This window comes from Leptosomus discolor, chromosome 3, assembly GCF_034619465.1.
Source record: "Leptosomus discolor isolate bLepDis1 chromosome 3, bLepDis1.hap2, whole genome shotgun sequence".
NCBI lineage: Eukaryota > Metazoa > Chordata > Aves > Leptosomiformes > Leptosomidae > Leptosomus > Leptosomus discolor.
In genome coordinates, this window is record NC_141393.1 from 7,095,221 (window position 1) to 7,119,623 (window position 24,403).

Sequence of the window (24,403 nt, forward strand, 5' to 3'; positions counted from 1 at the left end):
TATGTGCATATTCAAAAGGACAAACAATCACAGACGTGGTGGCTTGCTGGCACGGTGCGGGTGTGGGTTTCCCACAGTTGTGTAATCTGGTTACTGGTCATTGTGTGAACTCTTGAGAAGTTGGTACAAAAATCGGCTTCCTTTAGTTATTGTATTAGAAATGCAGTGAAAGGTTTAAGGAATATGAGAAGGCAAAATGAAGCAGAGAATGCTTCCCACTCTTCCTTTCTACCCCAGCATATTAAATCTGCTGATTAGAAGAATCCAACATCCTTAAACTCTGCTGACAGCTAGCCGCACGTGCTGCTGTGTAGTTACGGACGTGTGCCACACTTTGAAGATGCAGACTGTAAATTAGTGCAAATTCTCTCCCAGTGGTCCAGAAATTAGATGTCTCTTATTACTACAATTTAGGTTTTTAATCTCTTCTCTCCCCTCCTCCTGGTTAATCACAGAAATCTGAATAGAATCCTGTGCCTTAATTGTTGTATTTGTGACTCTGCACCAGATCTCATCATGTGAGATTTTTCTGCTTTTAGCACTTGCAATCTAGGGGAGTGTAACAAAACAGAGAGGAAGTAGGACTGGAGACTGATGTGAAAAGTCAGTGCACAGCAACTGTTCATGATCACTTCAGAAGACTTCCCTAGGATACCACAAACAGCAAGGCGTCTCATGGCATTAAAAACTTCCAGCCTCTTACCCTGAACTGAATAAGTAGAAAATCCCAGTCCAGTTTATTAAAGTTTGTTTGTTTTGTGGGTAACAAATATGGTTCATAGTTCAGTATTTGCTTGGTTCTGTGAAAGAAGCGTACGCGATGTTTGAGGGCCTTAGGAATAAAATACTGCACTAGAGCAGTCCGGGAAGAATCTTCTTCCCTCCTCTCAACTTTACAGTCATTCTAGCTAGGAAGTCTCAAGGATTTTGGTGTGCATGCAGATAGTCTCATTAGTTTATTAGAAAACTACTTGGCCAACAATTTTCCATCTTTCTCAAGAATGCAATTACATATATGTATGTTAATAAACATTTTGTTCTGAGAGTTTAAGTAGTTAATTTGCTTAACTATTCATTTTACTACTTTTTATATTATTTTTTTTTAAATTGGCTAGCTTCCCTAAAAATAAGTTGGTGAAGGAGAAAATAAATATGCTGTTGGTTGCACTTACAATAGTGCCATTGTGCAAAGCAGAGCAAGGATCATTTCCAAACGGCCTCAGGTGAAATCTAATGGGAAACAATTTCAAACTGGTCTGAGTTCATTGGTAGAAAGAATGCGTCTTAGATAAACATCTGATCCAAGTTATACTACTTGGTACTATTCCTTCTCTGATTAAGTTCTAATTTTTTTTTTATTTTAATATATATAGTTGCGTTGCCCAGTTGGAATAAGGGGCCTGTTATATTGTCTTTAATGTGGATTCTATAAAAACGGTTGTTTGCAGGTTACTCTGATTTATGAGGTTGCTGCAGCTTTTTCTTATTACTGAAAATGATCATTTTCTGTAAACTGTTTCTCATAGAGAGGATACTTAGCATTACACTGCTCTGCTGGTGATGGCCTTTCAGACACAGCTTGCAGTTTTGAAGAATATGCAGTCTTAATTAATATTTGTTTTAGTTTAGCAATCAAATTTGTTCCTCGTGTGTTTACAGGAGAGCTCCAGTCTTCCTGCTTCACTGCTTTTAGCTCAGCATAAGGACAGATCGACTCAGCTAGAAATGCAACTGGAAAAACCCAAACCTGTCAAACCAGTCACGTTCTCCACTGGCATCAAAATGGTAAGACTTGCTTGTTTCTTTTTTTAATGTCTTTCAAAAGACCAGATTTCCTCATATGAAATTACTTAAACCTGACTTGCGTATTATATGGAATAGACTGTTTTCTTCCAATTAAATAAGTAATTAGGAATTAATCAAGGATTTGCATCGTTCTGCTAGTTGGAACATATGAAATATTTTCATTGCATAGTTGTCAAAAAACAAGCTGTACCTCTTTCTCTGCAAAGTTGTGATGTCCTTGAGTTATTTTTGTCTCATTTGTGTACTAGTTCTGGAAGTCGAAATTTTGGAAGTTCAAGAATAGGCTGAACTTTCTCCAGATTTACTTTAAGCACTGCAGTGATCTGTGAGTATGAGATGGACAGTTTCGAAAATGATGCTGAGCGGTTAGGGATGCTACTTTGATTGTTGCTGGACTTTAGGAAGCAACAAGTATTTTTGCAAATGTGTTACTGCTACGGTGACAGCTAAAGATCTGTCAGCATTCCTGTTCTCTGTCACAACATGGTACAAGTACACATCAGCCTGAGTGTGGAAATGTAAAGGGGGGGGGGGGGGGGGCACTGTTCAGGAGTGGGAGCATGAGTTACTGGTCTTTTTTTGCTCCTTACTGGTTTTCTGTGTCTTTGTTTTAAGTATCTACACTTTTTAAAGACTTTGTATTTTAGAATTGATAGTGTAAATGATGTCTTGAAAATAACCAGCGCTTTCTGTGCTCCTTAACAAGCCAAGATGTCAGCAATGCAAAAACGTTTGCGTCAAACCAGTCTCCCATCAATTCATTTATTTTGTCAGGATATCTCTGCTGTGTTCGTTATCCCCCACAGAATTCATACTGTAGAAGCATTTGCAGCTTATTTTTCCAAAATTAGCATCAGGTTTTGCAAAGTTGTGCGGATCGTTTTCTTGTTTTCCTGTAGTATAAACTATGTCATCTTCCTTTTTCTTCTAAAATCTGAGAGTCTGGGGGAAGAGTGATACGCTTTGTGAGATGCTTTCTGTTTGTATAGAAAAGCTAGTGGACAGAAAACGTTTGTTTTTCTGATTAAAAAAAATATTCTAACTGAATGCTTGTACTTTTTATCGCTGTTTAAAATACACTGCCAGAGTTTCTTAAAGCTGTCGGCCTGTCTTCTGTGGAAAGGAAGAAGAATAGCTTGTACTACGTGATGAGCACAGTGGAAGTACTTTCTAATGCATTTGTAAATGGACATTAAATGCAGTATGTGGTAGTGGACATTTCAAAACGGCAGCCCTAAGTAAACTTCATCCAGGAATGGTGAAAGACTTGGATGAAGAGTTTTCTAGCATCATGGCATTTAAATCTTTATGTTTGGAATAACAGGGGATATTCTAGATAACTGAATGTTACTTTTATCAGTGTTCAGGAAGTGTGAGTAGATTACTAATTTAATTTGTTCAGTCCCAGACAAACCAACCAACCACCTCACTCTGACTGTCTTTAGTTCTAGATTAAAAAAGAAAAACTTTTAGGGATAAATACAGTTAACAATAAAGTTAAGAACAGGAATATTTGAAGTTGGTGGCTACTATTGATGGAAAATGGATTAAATCAAGCAAAACAGATTTTACACTGATAAAATTACAGGTTTTGTTGAAAGATGAATGTTCCCATATTTTCTTTGAGTGCTTGATTTAGTTATTACATGACATTGATTTTCAGACTTATATAGAAATTACATTACACAATAATAATAGTATTGAGATTTTGCACAATAAATGAATTAACTGGCTAACTTGTAATTTCTAAAGTAGTTGTTGGTTACCACAGCATGGGAATATTTCTGTGGGTGTTCTGCTAGGACACAGTTCAGTGTTTGGAAGCAGATGTTGAATTTCTATGGATGACATGCAAGTTGGCAGTTTACAGGGCGGCTTTGAGAAGCTGGCCTCATTTGAATGAAATGTGTTTTAATATGGCTAAATGCAAAATTATAAATAGAAGAGTAAATAACAGGCTCTGTGAAGGGGATTTGGAAGTTTAGCTAAGCAAGTAAACCAATTTGATCCTTAGCCACAGCGTGTGTGTGTGTGTGGGCCTTGGGTATGTGAACAGTACAGCAATAAATAGGAAAGGACTTTTCCTTCTGAATGCAGTATTGGGAAGACTCATGGACTGAAGAGTTCTGCCAACTGCATTCTGAATGCAAAAATCAGAAAGAACGTGAAGAGGAGCCATAAAGATCCATTCAAAGGCAGAAAGATATGCTTTGTACTGTGTTCGACCTCTAGTTTGAGAAGGTTAAGATATGACTTAATTTGCAGTAAGTACCTCTAACAGGGATCATGCCACATCTGAACAGTGCAACAGTAACTGTAGCAAGAGCCAGTAACCTTAGTTAAACAAATAGGATCTAAATAGGAACTGAAGGAACAAATAAGACCAAAAGTTCACAATGTTCCAGTGGTTAATTGGCCTCGCTGTTAAAATTGACTCTGGAATGCAGTGAAATCTTTAATTCTTGATGTTTTCAGATGGGGACTGGAGTGCATCTTAGAAAGTTACTGTAATCAAATGCAAACTGTTTGGCTCAGAACGGGGTTAGGTTTGTAAAAAGCAATACTTCTCGTTGTACGTGATTTGGTGTGGTTGATGATCCACGGCAGTGTATTCTAGTGATAGCGTAAGGCGAATTCCCACCTGGACACTCACCTTATGACATGCTTATTTTCCAGGTTGAGTGTTTTTTCTAAAAACTGAGATGCTCAGTCTGTTTGTTTTGCGCATGTGTACACTTGAAATAGGTAGAGCTTTTGTTGTGCTGCCCTTCAAGGGTGGCACTCTTTATAGGTACTTTGATGTTGTTCCTCTCTAAGCTATGGAGTTCACACCACTTATTGGTGGGGGCAGCTCTAGGGCAGTAGTGAGAATTTCTTAAAAAATACAATTCTGATTAATGCTCTCTTTGGCTCAACAGTTGGGCAAGTTCAGTATAGTATCCGTGAAAAGTCTGTTTTGTGCTCACGGCTTGAGTTTCCGCAGCACACCCATAATGAATCACTACCTACGTTCTTCCCCTGTGTTTTTATTTTTTCCTAATAGTTTGGCCACTGACCTTTTCTGGTGGGTGTTTTCCTTAATTTTGTTTCAAAAGAAGGGAATCCATATAGAGCTAGATGAGATGCTGGCTAATCTGGAGCTTGTGTTTTACACAAAGGCTGTAAAAAATACTCCAGTTGTGGCAATCCACGTCCGTGGTTTGTTTTTTTTTTTTTTTTTTTTTCAGCTTGAACATGAGTGTTTTTCCTGGGATGGTCTTGGTCAGAGATGTTCTTCAGCCTGACTGGTAATCGGACATGTTTCTTGGTTTCTGAATTAAGAGGCATGCCCATTCTAGTTCTCCTGGGCAATGCTCAAGGAAGTTGGCTCATTTAAGGTGTCATATTAGTGCTGTGGAGTTCCTATGCTTGCAGGGGGAGGAGGGAGTGTCTTGCACTTGTAAGCTAAGCAAGAGCATCCCCTATAGCACAAGACAGACAATTAGCTCATGGGGATAGGGTCTCCTTCACTTTTCCTTTCATTAAATTGTTGGGTTTTTTGTCTTTTCAAGTGGAAGCTGTTTTTTCTTTGCAGTCTGCTCATTAACTTTTAAATTTTATTTCAGTAAATTATATCTTCTGTGCACAAAGCATACCTTCCTAATCAATCAGTTTGATGTACTTCCGTAAGTGGGGGGAGAAAGTGCTTCAGAGTTTTCTGCTTATCATGCTCATCATATTAAGAAATATACTTTCAGCATATCTGAATATTTAAAACGGTTTTACTAAATTTAATCTCAAATCACTGTAAAGCTAAAAAGAAACTAGCAGTCTTAATTGTTGCAGTAGTGCTAAAAATACTCTCTCCTGTCAATGCTTGTACTTCAGATTTTAGTAGCTGTCAAAAAGAGGAAAGTTTGTTGGAAATGAGTGATGTTTCTTATCAGAGCATGCAAAACAAATCTAAGGTCTAGCAATTGAATCATTCTTCTGTTTCTTGGTGAATATAGTGACCATTTCTGGCTGGGAGGTGGCTTTGATGTGAAGCTAATTTTAATGGGTAGAAGAGCCGCTCGTATGCATTGCACACAAATGGCACTTTGCAAATGCAGCAGGAATTCGTTTCATTACATTAATGAATTTTGTAATTCATTACTGAATTAACAAAAACAAAAAAATATTCTTTTTATGTCTCTGGTGTTTACAGGCCTGTAGGAGCCGTTTGGTGCTTGTAGATCTGTCCTTTACAGCACCATTGCGGTTAGAAACGCCAAGAAGTGTGGGTGTATTTAACGCCTCTTTAATTCATTGAACTGGGAACATGCAAAGCTTTGGGGCTGTGCCCAGCTATTTACATGTTTGTAAAAGATACGAATGCCTTAGACCAGCTCAGCTGCAGCATGGTTCAGGCTGTGTGCCCTGTCCCTTTTCTGTTCCTTCCAGTTTTATAATGTGTCATTGCTCCCTTCCCCCAGCCTCCCAGGAGACTTAGCCTCTAGTGATGGTATTCTTGAAGTAATTTCATGTAGTTAGAAACTCAATTACCTCTAATTGGATTACCCAAATATGCAGGAAAACAGCATAGGTGTCCTCTGGCCTGCCACCACTTGGGAGAGTTTGTCTTTTTACATTTTATACCCAAATACCTCAAAACTAATATAATGCATCATTGACCATTTAATTTCTGTTGTGGTTTTTGTTCTATTACTTAATAGCAGAGGGAATATTTATTAATAGATATATTAGTGCAGAGTGTTGCACATGCTTTGTCATTACCAGGATGGTCACTACCCCTCTGAATTTGCAGTTTAAATAGATGTGTCAGGGAGGGAGGGGAACCAGATGCCCGGAGGGGATGTACTCGCCCAGGATTAGACAGCAGAGCAGTGGCGGAAGGAGGAATAGGAGCCAGCCCTACTAAATTCCTAACCTTGTGTCTCTTCCGCTGAGCCGGCCTGCATCTCCTGTCAACAGCACCCCTGAATGGCAGGGAATTAAGAGTGAAATATCTGCTTCAGCTTCTGCTTCCCAGTCCAAATCACAGCAGCGACGTTACGTTTAACTTTGTGCGTCTGAATATTTCCAGGTTTTTATTCCAGTTCTTGTAGTTTCAGGCTATTAGTAGCTGAATGCCAGGGAGAGCAACGTGCAGTCTGAAAGAGCCGGAGCTAGCAGGAGGGAGCAGTCGAATCGATATTTCAGAGGAATGGGTCTATGTCAGACACAGGATGTCTAGGACACCTCAGGAATGCACGTTACCACCAAGCTGAGCGTAACAAGTGTTAGGGAATAGATTTCGTGCAGCGTTACACTTGCAGTATTATTCTAATGGGAAATAACGTTCTTATTTTACATTATGTGGAGCTACTTCTTTTAAAACATTGACCTCATCAGCTCAGGTCAAATTAACTGTTCTTCATTATTGCCTTTTCCTACAATATTGCTTCCTGTGCAAACAACCACTCGACGGCTGCTCCTGTTTTTCAGTCTGTTTCTTTTATAGCTTGTGGAGCAATTATCCAAAATCCTGTTCCAAATGCAAAAAAGTCGGTCAAAATACCTTTTTAATCAATTGTGCTACTTCAAAGTTGCTTAGACATATGCCAGGTACTCTGAGGTAAGCGAAGTGCACGTCACTACTGTTTAGGCTGCAACACTTGTGCACAATTGTGCAGCTCCCGAGAGCGCTTTGCCACCACGTCTGGGTGACTGGGAACCTTTTCATCCTTCCAGCCTTGCTTTGCCAATTCTTACTGCTTTGGTTTGTTTGTTGGTTTTGGTGTGGTGTGTTTTGGGGGGTGGGTGTGTGTGTGTGTGCTTTAGTTGTGTTTTTTCTTCTTTTTTTGTTTTGGTTTTTTTTTTTTTTTTTAAGTGCTTTTAATATTTGCCTAAATTTAAAAAAATAAATAAAAAAAATCAAGCCTATTTCCTTCCTTCACTGTTAGCTCAGCTGGTCTGTCTTCAGGCTGAAACAATTCAGATGGAATTGATTTCTTTTAGATTGCTGTTTTGTTTTTAATCTTCATTTGGCTCATACTATGCACATTTCTTTTTTGCAGCTGGGTGGAATATTTCCCTTTTCACAACATTTTGCAGTTTAGAATCACAACAAATTCGCAACACTTATTTTCAAGAGGAAGTAGTGCGTTTAGGCGTATAGATCCTCTCAGACGTATTTGTTACAGAGAGCGTGCGTGTAAAGGTAAAACTTTCAATGGGCATTATCGAGACCTCCAGCAGGAGTCTGGCTGAATCTGAATACAGCGGTGCTGCGTTGTCCTTGCAGCCTTGGTGTCTGTGTGCACGACGGCTGTATCCCAGCTCAGTGCTCAGGCACACTGGGCTGTCAGTCCCATGAAGCAGAGCCCCGTTGCAGAGGAAACCCAAACGTGCCGATGAGAGGGGAGCCACGGTGCTTTCCAGCAGGTCTCTTGCTGAAGATGCTCAGAGAACCAGCATTCTGGTCAAGCAGCTTCCCTGGAATGGAGATTCACGGGGAGTGCACATTCGGAGAGCAGGTGCACGTAGCCCTGTAACACTAACTCTGCTAGTGGGATTCTGCGGTTGCTAAGCTCCTCCTCATGGTTCGTAGTAAGAATGTATATGGTGTGTTGCTTTAGCTTTGAATTTTTGTCATCAATAACAGTGTCTTCTTTTAAACAATGAGCATTGCGTTGATCTGCTGAGAGGGATACCTATATCTAAAAAGAAAAAAGGGAAAAGAAATTGCACCTGCTGGATCTCCACCATTTCTGACAATACATGGATATGGAATTCAAGCTAAGGGACACCAAAAATGCTAAGTGATGGAATTCAGGTTAGGGCTAACATGCTGGATTTAAAGAGTGATCTGGAGTCCTGTGATCCACATACTGCTCACTTAAATCTCATAGGTTTATGTATACAAGATGTCTGCAACTTCAGAGTAGCATGGTAGAGAATGATTAGCAGTAGTAAATATGTTTGTCATACTAAATCTCCAGCCCTCTTATTTAAATAAAGATGTTTTGTTAGGAGTCAAGCACGTACATGCAGAACTGCGCTTAAAGTTTTTGAACTCTGGTTTTGAAGTGTATGCCAGATAAACTTTATTGAAGTGATCTATCATCGGAATGCTTCCTGTGCACTCCAGCCCACAGACTGAAGTCTAAAACATTTAATTGGGCTCTGGCCTTACTAAGTAATTACTGTTATATCAAAGTGCATAAACATTAAGTGCCTTATGTTAACGAATTTTTTTCCTAATGTAGGTAAGAAATGTTTGGCGGGGGGGAAGGCAGAGTAAATGATAGTATTTGTTACTTCCCCTCCCCTCATTTACGCAGTGCTGGCCTTGGAAAAGAGGCTGGGTTTTGAAAATGCAGTTCTACATCTGCCCATATCTCTCTGCAGGATTTCTGTTTGGAATGCCTTAGGAAAGATGCCATAGTCAAAATTAAGCTGTTTGGTGGACAGACATAATCAGAACTGCTTGACCTGATTCTATTTTATGGTTGGGCTCTCTTATACTGCTTTGTTAGAATAAATATTTGTTCATTTGCTTTAAGGCTCCTTTACATGGCTAGAGCAGCACATGTTTATATACACACATTAGTATAAATACAAATTAGGCCCATAAGTTTGCACAGCTGTAATGACTGGAATTTAGTATATGAAATAGTGCCAACACTGTTAATTGTACAGGAGTGAACAGCAAGACCAATGTACTTGTTTGTAAAGTGGCTGTAGCCAGCAGTGGGGCAGATCTACTCTTTAGCTGTCACTTTTTGGAATGGAGCTGTTCTTAGGGTTTTCTTTTTTCTTTTTTTTCTTTTTTTTTTTTTTTTTTAATTTGGGTTTTTCAATCTCCTGTTTGATTTATGGAGTTGTCCAAGAGCATGCTTGCCTGACTCCTTACCATCAAATTTCAGAGGTATGTCTGTGTGTCACGCAGCATGTTGTTTTGGTCCCATGCAAAGATGCTGCACAGGACAAAGCTTGTAGGAGAAAGCTGTCGGAAGGGTTCAGACAGGCTGTCGTCTGCTCCCCGGCCTGTATGGGACCAGGGACTGGGGCAGAGCAGCAGGAACTGGGCTTTAGGTCCTAATGTAGGATGCCCAACTTCCATCCTAAGCAACAGCCAGACCTGCCGCTAGCTGTGATAGCACAAAGACACGTAAAGTGATCTAAGGAAAATGCCATTTAAATCAGCCTGAGATCTTCCTATTTCTGAGTCTTATAGCTCTGAATATGCTATTGCTTGAGTAGGTGTTACTGTGAGCAATAAGGAGAGATCTGACTGAAAGAAAGAAGGTGGCTGAGAGGAGAGTCCAAAAAAACAGCTGGCAGGGAAATAAAGAATAATAAAAAATTTCTCAATCATTGTTTGTTTTGGAAAGATCATGCTTTAAGCACATGGAAATACTTTACACATTTGCGAAGTGCTGACTTCCTACATGCCTCGTGAAGGAACAGCAAATCATTCATATAATGTAAACACATTTATAGATTGTTCCAATATAACTTTTTTCAGTGCTGCTGTTCTTTTTAACAAGATACAATTTAGTGCATATATGGTCTTTTGATGCTCTACTTTGGCCAAGAGTTGCAAACATCATAAATGTTAAATATTAGAGTTTGTGCTAAATGAGCAGAGCAAAGTTGTTGAACCACTTTTTTTTAATGCAAGAAGTTGTTAAATAGTGCTGCTTGATGCACTGTTTAAAAGTAAACATACCAGAAAGTAGTGCTGGGGTGAAACAGAAATAAATAGCTTGTCTAAAAGTGTGAGTATAAACGATCTCATTATGTCTTGATAGAGATGATAGAAAAAAATGAGGGTGGACAAAGTTCCTCTGTAAGGGTGGAATTTTAAGTCATGGAGGAGAAATTAATAAAATGAGAAGCTTTAGTGCCAAAATTGCAGTGGATATTTGTGGAATTGTATAATCATAGTGCTGGGCAGGGGTCTTGAGGTCATGGGGTCCTTCCCCCCGCTGCGAGGCAGTTGGGGGGTGCTTCATGACAGGTACCTGTCTAACCCGTTCTTAAAGACCACCAGAGATGGAGACTCTGTAGTCTCTTGGGCAGCCTCTGGTAGCACCTACTGCCCTTGCTTTTACATTTTGGGGGAAACTTAGACACTGTGCGTTTCCTTGGCCCGATGCAAGTTCGTTTTCTGTGCAAAAGCAGGTTGTTCTGTGCCTCTTTGTAGGAACTTTTTACGTGCTTGGAGATGACTATGTAAAGAGGACTTCACAGAACTAAATATTTTAGAATTTAGATCTTAAAAAAAAAAAATAGTTTGGATGCCTTAATTGTTACTTAACAATAAAAGTATTGATTTCTTCTGCAAACGGTTGATAGACAGTCCACTTTACAGACTAGATGTGAAATGACATTCTTCAGCTGAGAAGAGGACTCTTCAGAGATGACTGTTCTTATAAAGATAGCAGTAAGAACATGAAAGAGATGGAGTAAGAGCAATGAAGGATTTGAAGCCATTTAGGCAAGCTAAAATAGTAAATTTGTGTATGTGTATGGAAGAATGTGTGGTCTTTCTGCCATGATCCTTTTTTCTTAGCACTTGGCTGCATTTGTGAGAAGCCTACATGTTTTCTTCTAATCCTTTCTTCTGTTGCTGCTGATCAAAGTAGTTTTGTGTCATTCCTTCATCTTCTCTATTGTTTACCTGGAGGAGGGCTGGTGACCTGGAATGGCAGAGCTGGGCTAATGGCTTCACAGATTCCTCAGAGTCAACGGTCACTTGGATTGTGTCTGTTTGTCTGGTTTTGAGAGACTTGGCTATTAGGTACGTGTGTGCAGACTTACCTCACAGAGGAGTAGTTTTATTCCTGGTTATTCCATTTCTCAATGAACTAGAGTCTATTTGCTGAAGTTTTAGAGTATATTGACCTTGCGGCACAGTTAAAAGATTTCCCGTACGCCTGTATTTTCTTCTTTGCCTGTTCTCAAGGCCTTCTTTAGATAAATTCTGGGTAAGCACAGCCTACATCAGCCTACATCTGGCTTTTCTGAAATTCTTGCCAGACTTAAAACGTCATGCAAGGGGAGCCAAGAGGAGGGTAGAAGGGATGGCTGTAGTGGGAGGTAGTGGCTGAAAGAAACATGGCAGGGAAGTCTACATCGAGTGCTGGCAGCAGCAGCGGTGGTGTCGTGGTGAAGCATGGGGTCAGGGCTTGTGGGGATGGGGAAACATAGGGCAGCCGGTGAGATGGATGAGGAGGAGGTGGGGGCTTGGGTGTGAGGTGCTTTGGGGAGATCATGAGGGGACATGGGGCCTTTGCTCTGAAGGGGGGGAGGTTTGGGGCAGAATTTGGCAGAAAGGTGGGAGTGAGTGGGACAAGGGAGTTTCTAGGAAGAAGGGCTGAGGGGCTCCTGTGCGGGATTGGGAATTATAGGAGAGCTCTGGGACAGAAGGGTTTGGGGAATTGGGGGTTCTGGTACTCATCTGTCTGGATCGGTTTGTGTGTGAGATGTCTGGTCACCGAGGGCAGCAGGGGATGGTGTGTGCACACTTGGGTGGTTTCGAGTGTGACCCTTGTTAACAAGGGTTCTGGCTGTAGGCAGGGGTGTACATGCAGGACTTGTGTTTCCCACAGCATCTTCTGTTTTGCATTAATCTCTGTTACAAGGTACAGCACAGCCTCACTAATGCATTAATTCCCTACAAGGAAAAAATCTTCATCGTGTTGACTGAGGCCGTGCTGTGCGTGTGCCACCTTCACCTTGCGCCTGAGTGAACACGGCAGATAAATGAATGATTGCTGCAGGGTCTCAGAGGAGTCAACTTCTGAGCTTTAAAATAGCACATTTATAAATTAAAAATACATTTAAAGATGTATTTCAAAGGAGCTGTTGGGGGCCCTAGTTTTCAATAGTCAGTACTCATCCAAGATGCACACGTATTGTGCTAGTGTACTTGCAGCAGAAGATATTTGGATCAAAGCAACAATGTTCTGTACCAAGAAGACTTCAAAAGTAATTTTCCTCAAGAATGTTTGTTCAGGTGCAGAGGGTGGGAGAAAGGAATATTGTTTTAGGCAATCAGCATTGGACATCAAAAGGTGAATTTCCCTATATATACCTACTCTGGACCCAATGTGTCAATCAGGGTGTCACTGGGAAGGAATATTGACAGCATTGGCTACTAATGAAAGAGAAATTATCCTCATGAAGTGGTGCCTTGGTCTCTGAAAGTCTGACTTATCTTTATTCCTCGTAAATGTTGGGGTTGTTTTTGTTGTTTGTTTGTGGGAGTTTTTTTAAGAAGAAAAACCTGGATAATAGAGTATATCAAAGTGCATAATTGAGTATTTTAGTTTATTATTCTGCTCTGTCTGCACATAGTTGCCACACAGGTAACTCTTGTATTTTGAGGAAATGCACGGCTCAGGTGTAGTTTGTGACGTGCCTTACAGTTCAGCAGAATGTGCGGCAGAGCAGTAAAACCCTCTGCCTCTTGCAAAGCCCATAATAGCGCGGTAGTAGGTTGTGTTTTATGCGGGCTCTTTTTTAAAATATAAAATACATAGAATATGGTGACTACAAAGAAACCTGCTTTGCCTCCCTTAGACAAATGTGTGTTAGTGGTATGGGAAGGAAATGGAAGGACAGAGAGCACATGTGGAACCATCTATCTAAATTAGCTGGATTGGGGCCAGGAAACTGGAACCTGGTACATTTGCAGTGATTAGTAGAAAATGAAATGATGGTTTTGTGTAAGAATAATGATTCTTGTATTATTCTGAGACAGTGAGGTAGATCCTGCGGGAGACAGATGGTATGTTTAAAGGTGGAGCATGTGGAATTGGAAGACAGGGGAAAGGTAAGTAGGTTGGAGGGAGGAACAACTTAAAACTGAGGGCTGTGCACAGGAGGAAAGTAACGTATATTTTTAGGTCTGAGGTCTATTCTCCTGTTTCACCTCTTGAAAGAGAGGCATAAATAAACAGAGCACCGCTCTCTTCTCCACAGCATAGAAAGAGAATCCCAGAAATGTGATCCTCTGCAAGACTCTCGGAGGCAGCGCTCAAGTAAACAAGAGCTGCTGGTCTGTGCTGTGTAGACGTGCTGACAGATCTAAAAGGGATCAATGGAGGCATCTGATCCTCACCATCATCAGGCAGTCTTTGGCACCGGGGCTTAGGGCTGCCTCTGTTTGTGTACCTGTGGGCATGTGTACATGACTAGCATAAAAAAAAAAAGCGCCACATACATCCAAGACTATATAGAAAGATGGCCAGCTGGTAGTGCTTCCCTGTGATGGGCCCTTTGAGTTCAGACAAGCAAAATTTGAATAATCACTTAGTAAATGCTTGAAGAATTTTTGCCTGTCCAAAAAGGTGGCAGTTTCTGTAACAACATGATGGTAGTGATACCGGGAGTGGCAGCGTTTTCTCCACTTTCATTTGGAATGGGAGTTGAGCCAGATCATGACTACAAGTTCAGAAAAGGGATAACCTGACGAGTTTTATTGTTGGATTTTCCACCAGCCACACACAAACTCTAATGTGGATATAGCTGGAGGGCTTCAGTGTTGCCTGCTTGACAGAGGATATCTTGGTGTAGATCTTCACCATCTAGATCCTGGTGCTCAAGGACTGTTGGCGTTATCTTGGCCATGGCTGAACACCACAGATTCCCCTTTGGTTGTTCCCAGTAACACGTGATGAGGGCTTTCTTTTGTTGTGGGGGGGAGAGGAAGAGGGCTTGGCTTGAGAGCTGATGGGAGGATGTAGAGGGGATTGCAAGGGGAACTTCTTTCATCTTCACCTATTCAGTTTTCGCTTACTCACCTTAATCTGCCTGTTTGTGAGATGGTGCCTTGAGCTTGAATTCCCAGTTTAACTTAGGTAGTGTCTGAAGCCTAGACAGGATTAGGCCAAGAATTTATCTCAAATCAGGGAATTCTAAGATCTGTTTGGAATAAGGGGTAAAAAACCCCCAGCCTTAAGGTGCAGTTTATAGTAAAGCTTGGTGTTGTATCAGTTTAGTTTCATTAATAGTGCTGTGTACAGCATCTGCTTTATGCTAATTTTTAACCTGTTTTGTGTCGGGTTAGTTAAGTGAATTAGAAACGCAAAAATAAACAGATGTCACTTTTAAAGTAACAGAAATATTCTTGAAGAGTGCTGCGCCGTTTAACTATTGGTTGCTTTTAAACTCTGTGTAACTAGTTATAGCTGCAGCTGAGGTGCCAGGTATAACTTTGGCATAAAGTCTGTTCATCACCTAATTGAAAAACTTTGGAATTTTTTATTTAAAAAAGGCCCCTGAATAAAATACTTGTGGTATCTGGGTTATTTTGTTTGTCATGAAGAACAAAGCATAAACGTGGCTGTGCTTCTAATTAATTTTTGTATAGTTTATTTTTATTTGTAAAGAGGCAAAGTACACAGCAACTGCAGCTTTTGAAAGGGTGAAATTTCTTCTGTAGGAACAAACTCCCTTTAGAACTCAGGATACTTTATCTTTGCTGTAAATACAACGCTAGGTGACCATGCTGGTTTGCCTTCTGTGATCTTCAGCTCATCTCTGCTCCATCTCACTGGTAGGATCAGGCTTAGAAATGAAGGAGTGGGCTGTGCTGGAGGTAGCAGAGTTGGACCTACAGGTGGGAGGTGAATTGAGATGGTGATAGCTGCTGCTGCATGGTCTGTTTGGGGAAGCCTCTGTCTGCAGTTCTGGAGCTGTGAAAGTGCAGATTGGACCTGGGAAAGGTGGGAGGAGAGTGTATTTTTGTATATTTTTGTATAGGGAAGCTTTCACTGTTGTATATTCTTTGATTTTGCTGGCAGAAAAGGAGGAGCAGGAAAGCAAAGGAATGGCCAGCTGAGACTTTTAGGAAGGGGAGAGAGAACCCATACCTGACACGGCCTGTGGGTGACAGGGAGAGACACCGACAGCAGTTCGTTCTTTTTGTAGTCGGAGGTATGTGTGTGTGCATTGTCAATTGTCCATGACAGCTGACAGTGCAGGGGGGGGGGGGGGGGGGAGCTTTTTAGGGGAATTCAGAGATTTAGATCAGAGAATATTTGCTTCAGTCGAAATGCTTCATTTCTGATTAATACCAAGCGGCTAGCAGATAAAGCCAGTTTGAACATGATTTGTGGACTGGAGTATCAATGCAACTTTGTTTGGGTGTCTTTTTTGTTTCCGTTTCCCCACCTTCCCTAGCAGGGCATGTTTTGCTGAAGGATCAATTAGAAAACCTGAAGGAATGTGGATAATGTGACTGGTAGGGTTACTACTCTGACCACTTTGGCAGATTAATTGAATTTATAAAATCTGCCCCTTTCACAATTCTTTTATGCTTTTGTCTTTTTTGATTCAATCTTGATTTTTTTTTTCTTGTTACTTCCCTAAGGGCGTGCAAAGTATTAAGCTAAGGCCATAGAAAATAACTTTGTAAATACTTTCTTACTGTCCTGAAATCTAATTAAAACCCTGCAAACTTTGTCATTCATCATTTTACCATAGGAGTGTATTTCTTATGGAGACAGTCTAATATCCTGCAGCAACTTCATGGCATTACAAAAATAATTAATGGACCCTTTTAGGGCAGTGTGTGTTGCTACAATGTGGAATAATACTTCAGTGTTGTAAGTGAATGGTGTGCTAGGAAACACTAATCCCTCGTGTATAGTAACAGGAAGTATGAATATTACTTATGAATAATAATATAAAACACCTTTGCATACATGCTTTTTTTTTCTGGGCATGTCTACCTTTTCATAAACAGTGAATTTTAATTACAGAAAATTGGTGAGAAGCAAGAATGATTTGTGTAATTAAGAAGATCTGTTTATTTGAAAGCCTTCAGAAGTTGTAAGAGATGGAACTTAGCCGTATGCGAGGGATGAATGTTGTGCAATAATGCCCCTTCATTCCCCTTTCATAATAAATCTCCACAGAGTATTCATCTAAAGGGCTGGATGCCAAAAAGAACAGGTTCGACTTGTCTGTGAGGATTTACACCACAGTAAAATGCACAACTGCTTTTGTAGAGGTCATTGTGAAGGTCACGGAGCCAGTATGCACTGCTGAATGAGAGCAGCCTGTAACAATGGTGTGAGAGGTTGGACTGGGTGAAATCAATATTTAAAACCTCATATGAAATGTAGCAATAAGCTGGAATCATTAAAACACATGACTTCAAAGCATGTATACTGTTTTGCAAGAAGTGAATGGCCCCTTTTCCAGAAGTTTGTGTCTCATACGCTCTGCTCAATGTAGCTCCTATGTCAAAATGCAAGAGTTTGCTCAATTCCTGATCATTAACATTAAAATAATATCATGTCTAATATAAACACCCTCAAACTGTTAATGATTGCCTCTGTCCAGCTAAAAAAACCCCTCATTGATAGTGAGGTGGATTTAATTACCTGAAATTTGGCACACCTTTTTTTTACAAATAAGGTATGAATTTGACCATAGGGTCACTATGTCTTTAAATAAAAGATGATGATCATTTCATATGGCAACCGGCCATCGGTGGGGTTTAGTGCAGAGATTAATTAGTAAACTTTGGAATGCGCTACAGCAAATGCAGCTGATTGGCAATAGCATGTGGAGCAGCAACTGGTGGAAAGCTAGTGCTGCTGAGCAGCAGAGGTATTTCCAAAAAGACTTAAGAGTGCTGTGATGTGCTGTGCTTTAAATGGCACTGTGCTGATTGCATCAAACCACCAGTTTTCTATTTATGCGGTTTAGTAAATGCACAGATTAAAGCAATCTGATGTGCATTTGGAAAGAAAGCAAGTTTTTTTTCTGTTGTTTTGATGTGATTAGGTGCATCCCATCAATAAACAGTGACGCCCCTGACCATCAGGTTATGGAGGATTGTGGTTTGCCTGCAGTGCGTTGTTTTTTTTTTTTTTTAACTAGGAAGACAAATGTCAGGGGAACTGTCGAATGCTGAGATAGGAATTATTTGAAAAAGATACTGAATTAAATATGATTAATTCAATGACTATTGCAGTGAGCCATTTCTTAGGATTCTAGTCTACTTTTAAGAATTATATGGGTTACTGAGTGTATGTGTTTGCATGATTTATAATGGCTTACTGTCTTCTGTTTAAGGTTTTAAGTGCATGATTAGGGAAAATTGGAAACTTTCTCTGTAAATTAGCTTTCTAAGGATGTTTGATCTGTTTGGTATGAGTAATGGACCCCATTACACATAGTCCCTAGTGGGATGATTTTCTCGATTTGTGCGTGGGATTGGGGCCCAGATAATAAAATTGAGATGATTTATGTAATAAATAACTATTTGTGAGAGATTACTTGGAAGCCATAGATACTTCTTAAAATATCTCTTAAGCATCCATGTACACCAGTAAGAAAACCCACACCAATACCGGTAGGTCTTTGCTTCAAAAATGGCCCACGCGACTTGACTGGTAAAATTCATCTGACTATACGTACCCTGAGTATTGAGCAAAAGTCTGCCCTTGTGGACTATGTAATGGTGTCACTGAAATAGTCATATAAAATTTTTGATCTAAAACTGGCGGAGGTGCTTGATCTCATAAGATATGGATCATCCTGGCTTTGACCCAGAAAACCCTTAAGCATGTGCTTTAAAATGAAGCAAGCGTGTTCTCCTCTCGGCTTAACTCTCAGCTCTGTTCCTTTGTCCTGGTTACATTTCAGTCCCTAGGGGCCAGCGGTATATTGTGGCAGATCTGAGGACCAGGCAGTAGCAGACGCTGGGCTCTAATACCTGGTTGCAAGCTGCTCAACCTCTGAGCTGTTGGAATGGTCTACGGAAGGATGAGGAGCAGAGACCGGCGTTGTCAGGGTGCTGGTTGTTTCTCTGGAGGCCTGTTTCTGCAAGCCTCTGCTTCCTAGGCCGTTGTGTTTATTGCCATAGGTAATTGCAGCGAAGCGGATGGGCTCGGTTTACGCCATCAGGTTTAGGCTTGCTTGGCTTTGTTGGACGGGACTTGTAGGCCACAATTCAGACAAAGTAATCGGTATGTGACTGCTGCTTTGACTTTGCAAGGCTCTTTGTGCTCTTAAAGCTGAATCATTTGTTCCTGAATTTGGGTCTGAGCCCCAAGTGTATGGTAAAATCTCCTGATAGCAAATAGATTTGTTAGCTTGATGTGACTTTAAGTGTAAATCTGCACAGCATTGGGACATTACAGGGTCTTGCAAAATGTTCAAAGATAGTATTTGTTAAAAACTCTTTGACTTATGCCCTTTGATTATTTGTGTGTGTATCTGTGTTTATACATCTACACCAGGAACACCCAGGCACACAACAAACATCTCATTTGAAAATGCAGTATCTGAGCCCTGCAATCCGCTCTCTAATTACTGAGACTTGGTTCTTTTTTTAAAACTAAATCTGCTGTGTGTATGTACAATATAGACATCCAAGTACATTACAAAGCATTATGAATAATTGAAAGCAAACTGTAGCCCTTGACAGGAACAAATGTAGGTACGTTCAGCGGTGCATTATCCTGGCTGGGCTGCTGGTTTGCTGTGACTCAACTGCTTTTATGAATTACGGAGAGCTCTTCATAGCACTTGAAGATTGCCTTTTAGTATTGGTCTAAATCAGAAATATGAAAGGTTAAAAAAAAGCCTGAATTTCCTTGACTTGATAGCAGCAAACAGTCACTGCAACTCCCTACTTTTGGTAATGCCCCGGAGCGGACCAGTGTAGCTGCTGGAGTAACGGAGGCTGGGGATTAGGTGATGGCATAAGGTGAGCTGCTTTTAGGCTCTGGGAGGCTTTTTTCCTGATAGGTCTCTTAGATGTGCCGGCTCTCAATGATCAGTCCTAGCAGTGAATGTTTCAGCTGACACAGCAACGGCTGTGAAAAGGAGATGGGGGAGAGAGAAGTTAATGCAGTGTTGTGTTTTAACTGTGACCCAAGATTAATGTGAAATCAAAGGTGAAAACGGGGTTTTCTCAGTATATTACCGATTGATAAAAGTTTATGTTCAGAGCTAGGGCAAAGTTATTTAGGCTGCTGGTGATTTAAAGGGTTTGGTTGGTTGTTGAAGCTTTTAGATATGGCCTTGCCATCTCTTGCAGAAAATGTAGTTTTCCTGAGAGTTATACAGCTTACCTTCATTTTATTTTTCGTGTCAAATCTTGGACAGTTTCAAAACAAAACAAAACTCCCCCAAACCCACCCTGGATTATTAAGCCAAACATGCTGTGAAGGATTCTTGAGCAGCTTACCTTGGCATGATGAAATTAATGTGATTATAGCCCAGCAATGGGGCTGGAGGCAATAGCACTTGGGAAAGGAAACACAAAAACCCCAGTATTATTCCTATGTTCTGTAGAGTTCCTGACTTGCTCCCATTGCCTTCAGTGATACCGTATCAGTTACCCCGATGCCCGTAGCGACGGGTTTGTGTTTCATGTAATGAGGTGGAACAGCAATGCAGATGCACAGTAGCCCAGTGCGGCTGGCTGGGTGGGTGGCTTCCAGGTAGATGGAGACTTGGGCTGACCGGCTGAGGAGGCGATTCTCCGGGGTCAGCCAAAAATCGACTCTTGCTGGTGAGTCCGAAGCGTGCGCACGCGCGCGCTGAGTCAGTCTCTTATATCCCTGCGTGATTGTACCGCTGATTAGACTCAAAAGGCTTGGCAAATCCAATTTGTGTGGGAAGCTTGAGTGCAAAAACTTGCCTAATTTACTTTATTTAAATCAATATAATCCTGCTTCAGGCCTCTTGGAAAGCACATCTAAGTGAACGGTGTTTTAAGTTAACAGTGTCTTTCGTGTTCACAATAAAAGCTAGTTTCGTTTGAAAGGGGTGTGCTTATGGTTACCTTCTACAAACTTTTGCCATATTAAATGTGGAAGGACTCAATTCTCCTGCATGCACGCATCATCTTTTGTGAAATTTGTACTTAGAAGATGTAATATCTTTGAGTTTGTTTTATGATCAGGAATTCTTTGAACTCACAAACAAGAAAGTGTGGATAACTTCAAATACCTATTTGAAGTCTGATTCTAAGGAATGCTCATGTTGGTTTTGACCTTATAATGTGAAGTTTGATCTCTCTCAAAACGGCGGTATTCTAGCGGAAATGTAAATACAGTCTGAACTTTTTTTAGAAATCTTTCAAATATGCTCTGTCTCTTACAGACAGGGACTTTATTCCAGAGACCCTGAATATTCAACCATGGAAACCTGTTTCTGTTCATAAGGGCCCAGATTCAGCAGCTGATCTCTAATCAGCACAGCTCACTTGCGCGTGCTTTTGTTCAGGAGACACGGATCTGTGGTGGTTTAGACTTGAATATAACACTTTTGATAATTGTGAAGCTTCATAGAATAGAGAAAGGCTAAGGGTGGAAGCTGACGGAGATGATTTAGAGTTCTATATAAGTACATAAAGCTGCAAGTTGTCTTGTGTTTGGTTTTGAAAAGCACTTATTAACTACTTTGACATCTCACTTTTATTCTCAAACATCTGCTTTAGATTGTTTGCCATAAAAGTGTAAGAATTAATCTTGCCCTCGTTTTTGTTATTGCTACCAGAAACCAAACTATTTTTATTGCTTCTTGTATAGGGATTTGGACCCTGAACTATTTTCAGAGTTGAGGAGAAAATGAGTTTGTATTTTATTTTATTTTTTTCTTCCCTCACAATCCCCCAAGCTTACCGGTAAAGTTAATTAAATTATAATTTTTAAGTGCACAAATATGGTAGGCATGGCTTGTTAAACTGTATAGTAAGCTCTACTTTACTTTATTTGTTCCAGTATTATGAGTTTTAAGGGAATTCAAATGATTGCTCATTTTCGTTTGTTTCTCAGAGCAGCAGCTGCCCTGAGCCCGGGTAAGACATTTGCATCATCTGTGGAGACCGTAGTACGTATTTTACTGTATGGAAATAATATATGAAAGTCAAAGAGATGAAAACCTTGCTATATGTTTAGTGCTTTGGTAACAAGTGTTCTTAATTCTTCTTGGGGCTTCCTTTTTCTTGGACTACAGCTTTTGTGTTGTTTCCCAAGCAGCAGTAAGTGGCTGTGGCATGCCATGTCAGTGTAAGCGCTGATCTTCAGCATTCTGCATTTGAGTGATTTCTTTCCCTGTGTTGTGTATTATTAAATTTCAGGGCGTTCTGCTGATGTGGGTTCATCCAGTACTTATGTCAGAGCATATAGTAGTCTCCCTTTCTACAATAGAAGTGTTGTTTTTAAGGCAAAACTGTCTTGTTATAAGCCTATAGCAGGAAATACTTGGGCAGCCTCTCTGACTTGCTCGAAACCTGGTGTTTGTGCTGCAGTTGCTTTCACAGCAGTCTCCTCTTTCAGAATCTGTGGTGACACTTGCCTTTTTTTTTTTTTTTTTATTGAATACAAGTGTTTTAGCAAAAGGGCTCACAAAGGAGCCAGTGAACAAGATAAAACAGATGAGGCATCTCTTTATTTTCTAAATAGATAAGTAGGATTTTTCTGGGCCTAAGTGAAATTACCATGTGATTGTATCACTGTTTTGCTGCCAGCTTCTATTTTTTTTTCTAAGTGAGATTGTAGATTTTTCACGGCAGGAACCATTCCTTTTTTTTTCTTTGTACTTCAGATATTTCTGGTTATTGTGCTTCAAGGAGATACAAAGCCGTAGCCACTGAAACCAGAGTAATGCAGTAGGCCATGGTAGTTCTTGGGTACGTGGAAGAATGCTCTTGGGCTCAGCCAGGGCTTACAAATGGGCTTTCTGATCCTGTGAAGTTCTGTGAATCCTGTCCAAAGCACTCCTGCAATTTGGGTGCTATTGGAAGGGTACACAACCTTAAATCTGTCCTGTGTCTGTGGTTCAGATTTAGGCATCGTTTTGATATAACCATCTAAAACATAGATGGAAACTTGCATGGGAAGAAATTAAACCTCTCTTTGGAAGGACAAGAGTGTTTTTTGTGCAGGTTAAAAATGCAGTTGCTTCTGCCTCAGGGAGTTTATTTTGTTTAGTTTGACAAAATTAATGTGCATTTTCAAAGCAAGGCTGTGGACTGTGTGTTACGTTTGCAGTGTGTCTCTTCCTGTCCCCAGAATAATCGGCTAAGGTCTACTTGTGTGCTCTGCATGCAAATGAGGAAAAAAGGCTAGAAATAAACTACTTTCCACTTTATGTTAAAAGCATAGTTTCTAAATATGTTGCTAACAGGTTTCAGTTTTCATTTAAAGTTTGTAGTAAATGTAGTCCATGGGTATTGTGAAGGTGGATCATGTACTGCTAATGGGCGATGACACTTTCTTAATTTTTTACTTTAGACTTTAGTTTTTCTAAATTCCTCCTTTTTATCTTTTTGCCTGTTTCTAATAATTCACTCTGCCCTTCTCTCTTCCTGTTTTTTTTCTATTCTATTCATGCTTTTCCTTTTGTCTGTCTTATTGTCCTTTTCTTCATATTTTATTCCTTTTTTTTTTGTCCCCATTGCTCTAGAAACTTCCCTGCTTTCCTTTGCCAGACGGTTATCAACCTTAGCAGTCCCTCCTTAAAATCTAGCTATTCAAGGAATCTCACTTTATTTCTTCTCTTTATCAGGCAGACATAAGCCATGCTGAATGTCGTGTTCTGCATCTTTATCAGCATTTATCTGGGTCTAGGCTGTATGCTCAGTAAAACAGGGAATACGTCTCTGACTTTCACACACACACATGTACAGTTTCTCATCTTCTACAGACTGAGGTCAGCTTTCTGCTCGGTTTTGTTATTTTAAGCAGTCTTTCTTTTTAAATCATCCATCAGACTCTACATTCCTTAAAAACGAAGTTGTATAGCTGTGGCTATTTGGATGACAGGGAGCTGCTTTAGAGGATCCCAGGAAAGAGCAGATAGTGGAGTACAGCGATGTATGGTTCTTCATGAGCCTCTGTTCTACTAATAAAGCAGCTAATTTTTGTAGGTTCCACTGTTCTCCAGGAAATCCTAAATAATTTTCTTGCATAGTGGAGGGATCGTATCAGTGTAACACTCGGCTTTAGTGCAACAAAATAGGAACACCAGTAGATTCAGCTGTACCAAGGCTCAAACAATTGTCGCTGGTCAGTGAGCGATGTGCAGCTATTGCTGTGCTCTGACCTCTGCGGGTGTGTGTCTGTCCCCCTCAATGTTATGTGTCATGATACACAAAGTGGCATTTGTCAAATTGATTTCTACTTCACATCCCTTGAAAAATTAGGCCCTTAATGTGGGTATTTAAAACAATATTATATTAAAGCCTTTAATCCTGTAATTAGACTGGCTACTGCAGAGCTTGTGCTTTGTTTATAGCCAAATCAAAATGATCGAGGCTCCAGAAGTCTGATGATAGAGACGCAACAAAAGCTTGCTTAATTCTGTTTAATGCTGTATTACTAACATAGCACATTGGGAATTAGCTTAACAAACCGAACAGAATGTTGACTTTGAGTTCTCTGCAGGGATGAAATGTTGTCTTTTAAAAATGGGAAGAACCTGTGGTGGTACCCTGAGAAGGGCCGTGGTGAGCCCTGTGAAAGCCACGGTAGGAAAAAGAATGCGTGAGCTGATAGTGATGTTTACAAATGCAATTTGCACTCCCAGGGTGTCCGAATACCACCCAGCAGCCAGTTCGTGGCATAGCTCTTCAATCTAGCTGAAAGTGGTC

The 24,403-nt window shown here is 40.4% G+C and overlaps 1 protein-coding gene across 2 annotated transcripts in view; it reads left to right on the forward strand.

Annotated features, from left to right (window-relative positions):
- Window positions 1–24,403, forward strand: part of MNAT1 (MNAT1 component of CDK activating kinase) — a 127,645-nt gene that overhangs the window by 56,494 nt on the left and 46,748 nt on the right. The window contains exon 6 of one of the 2 annotated variants that reach the window (XM_086462431.1): window positions 1,660–1,785. The exons of the other annotated variant lie outside the window; for it this stretch is intronic. Within the exon in view, the coding sequence (XP_086318557.1) occupies window positions 1,660–1,785 (126 nt within the window). The remainder of the gene's footprint in view (window positions 1–1,659; window positions 1,786–24,403) is intronic. 2 annotated transcript variants of the gene reach the window in all.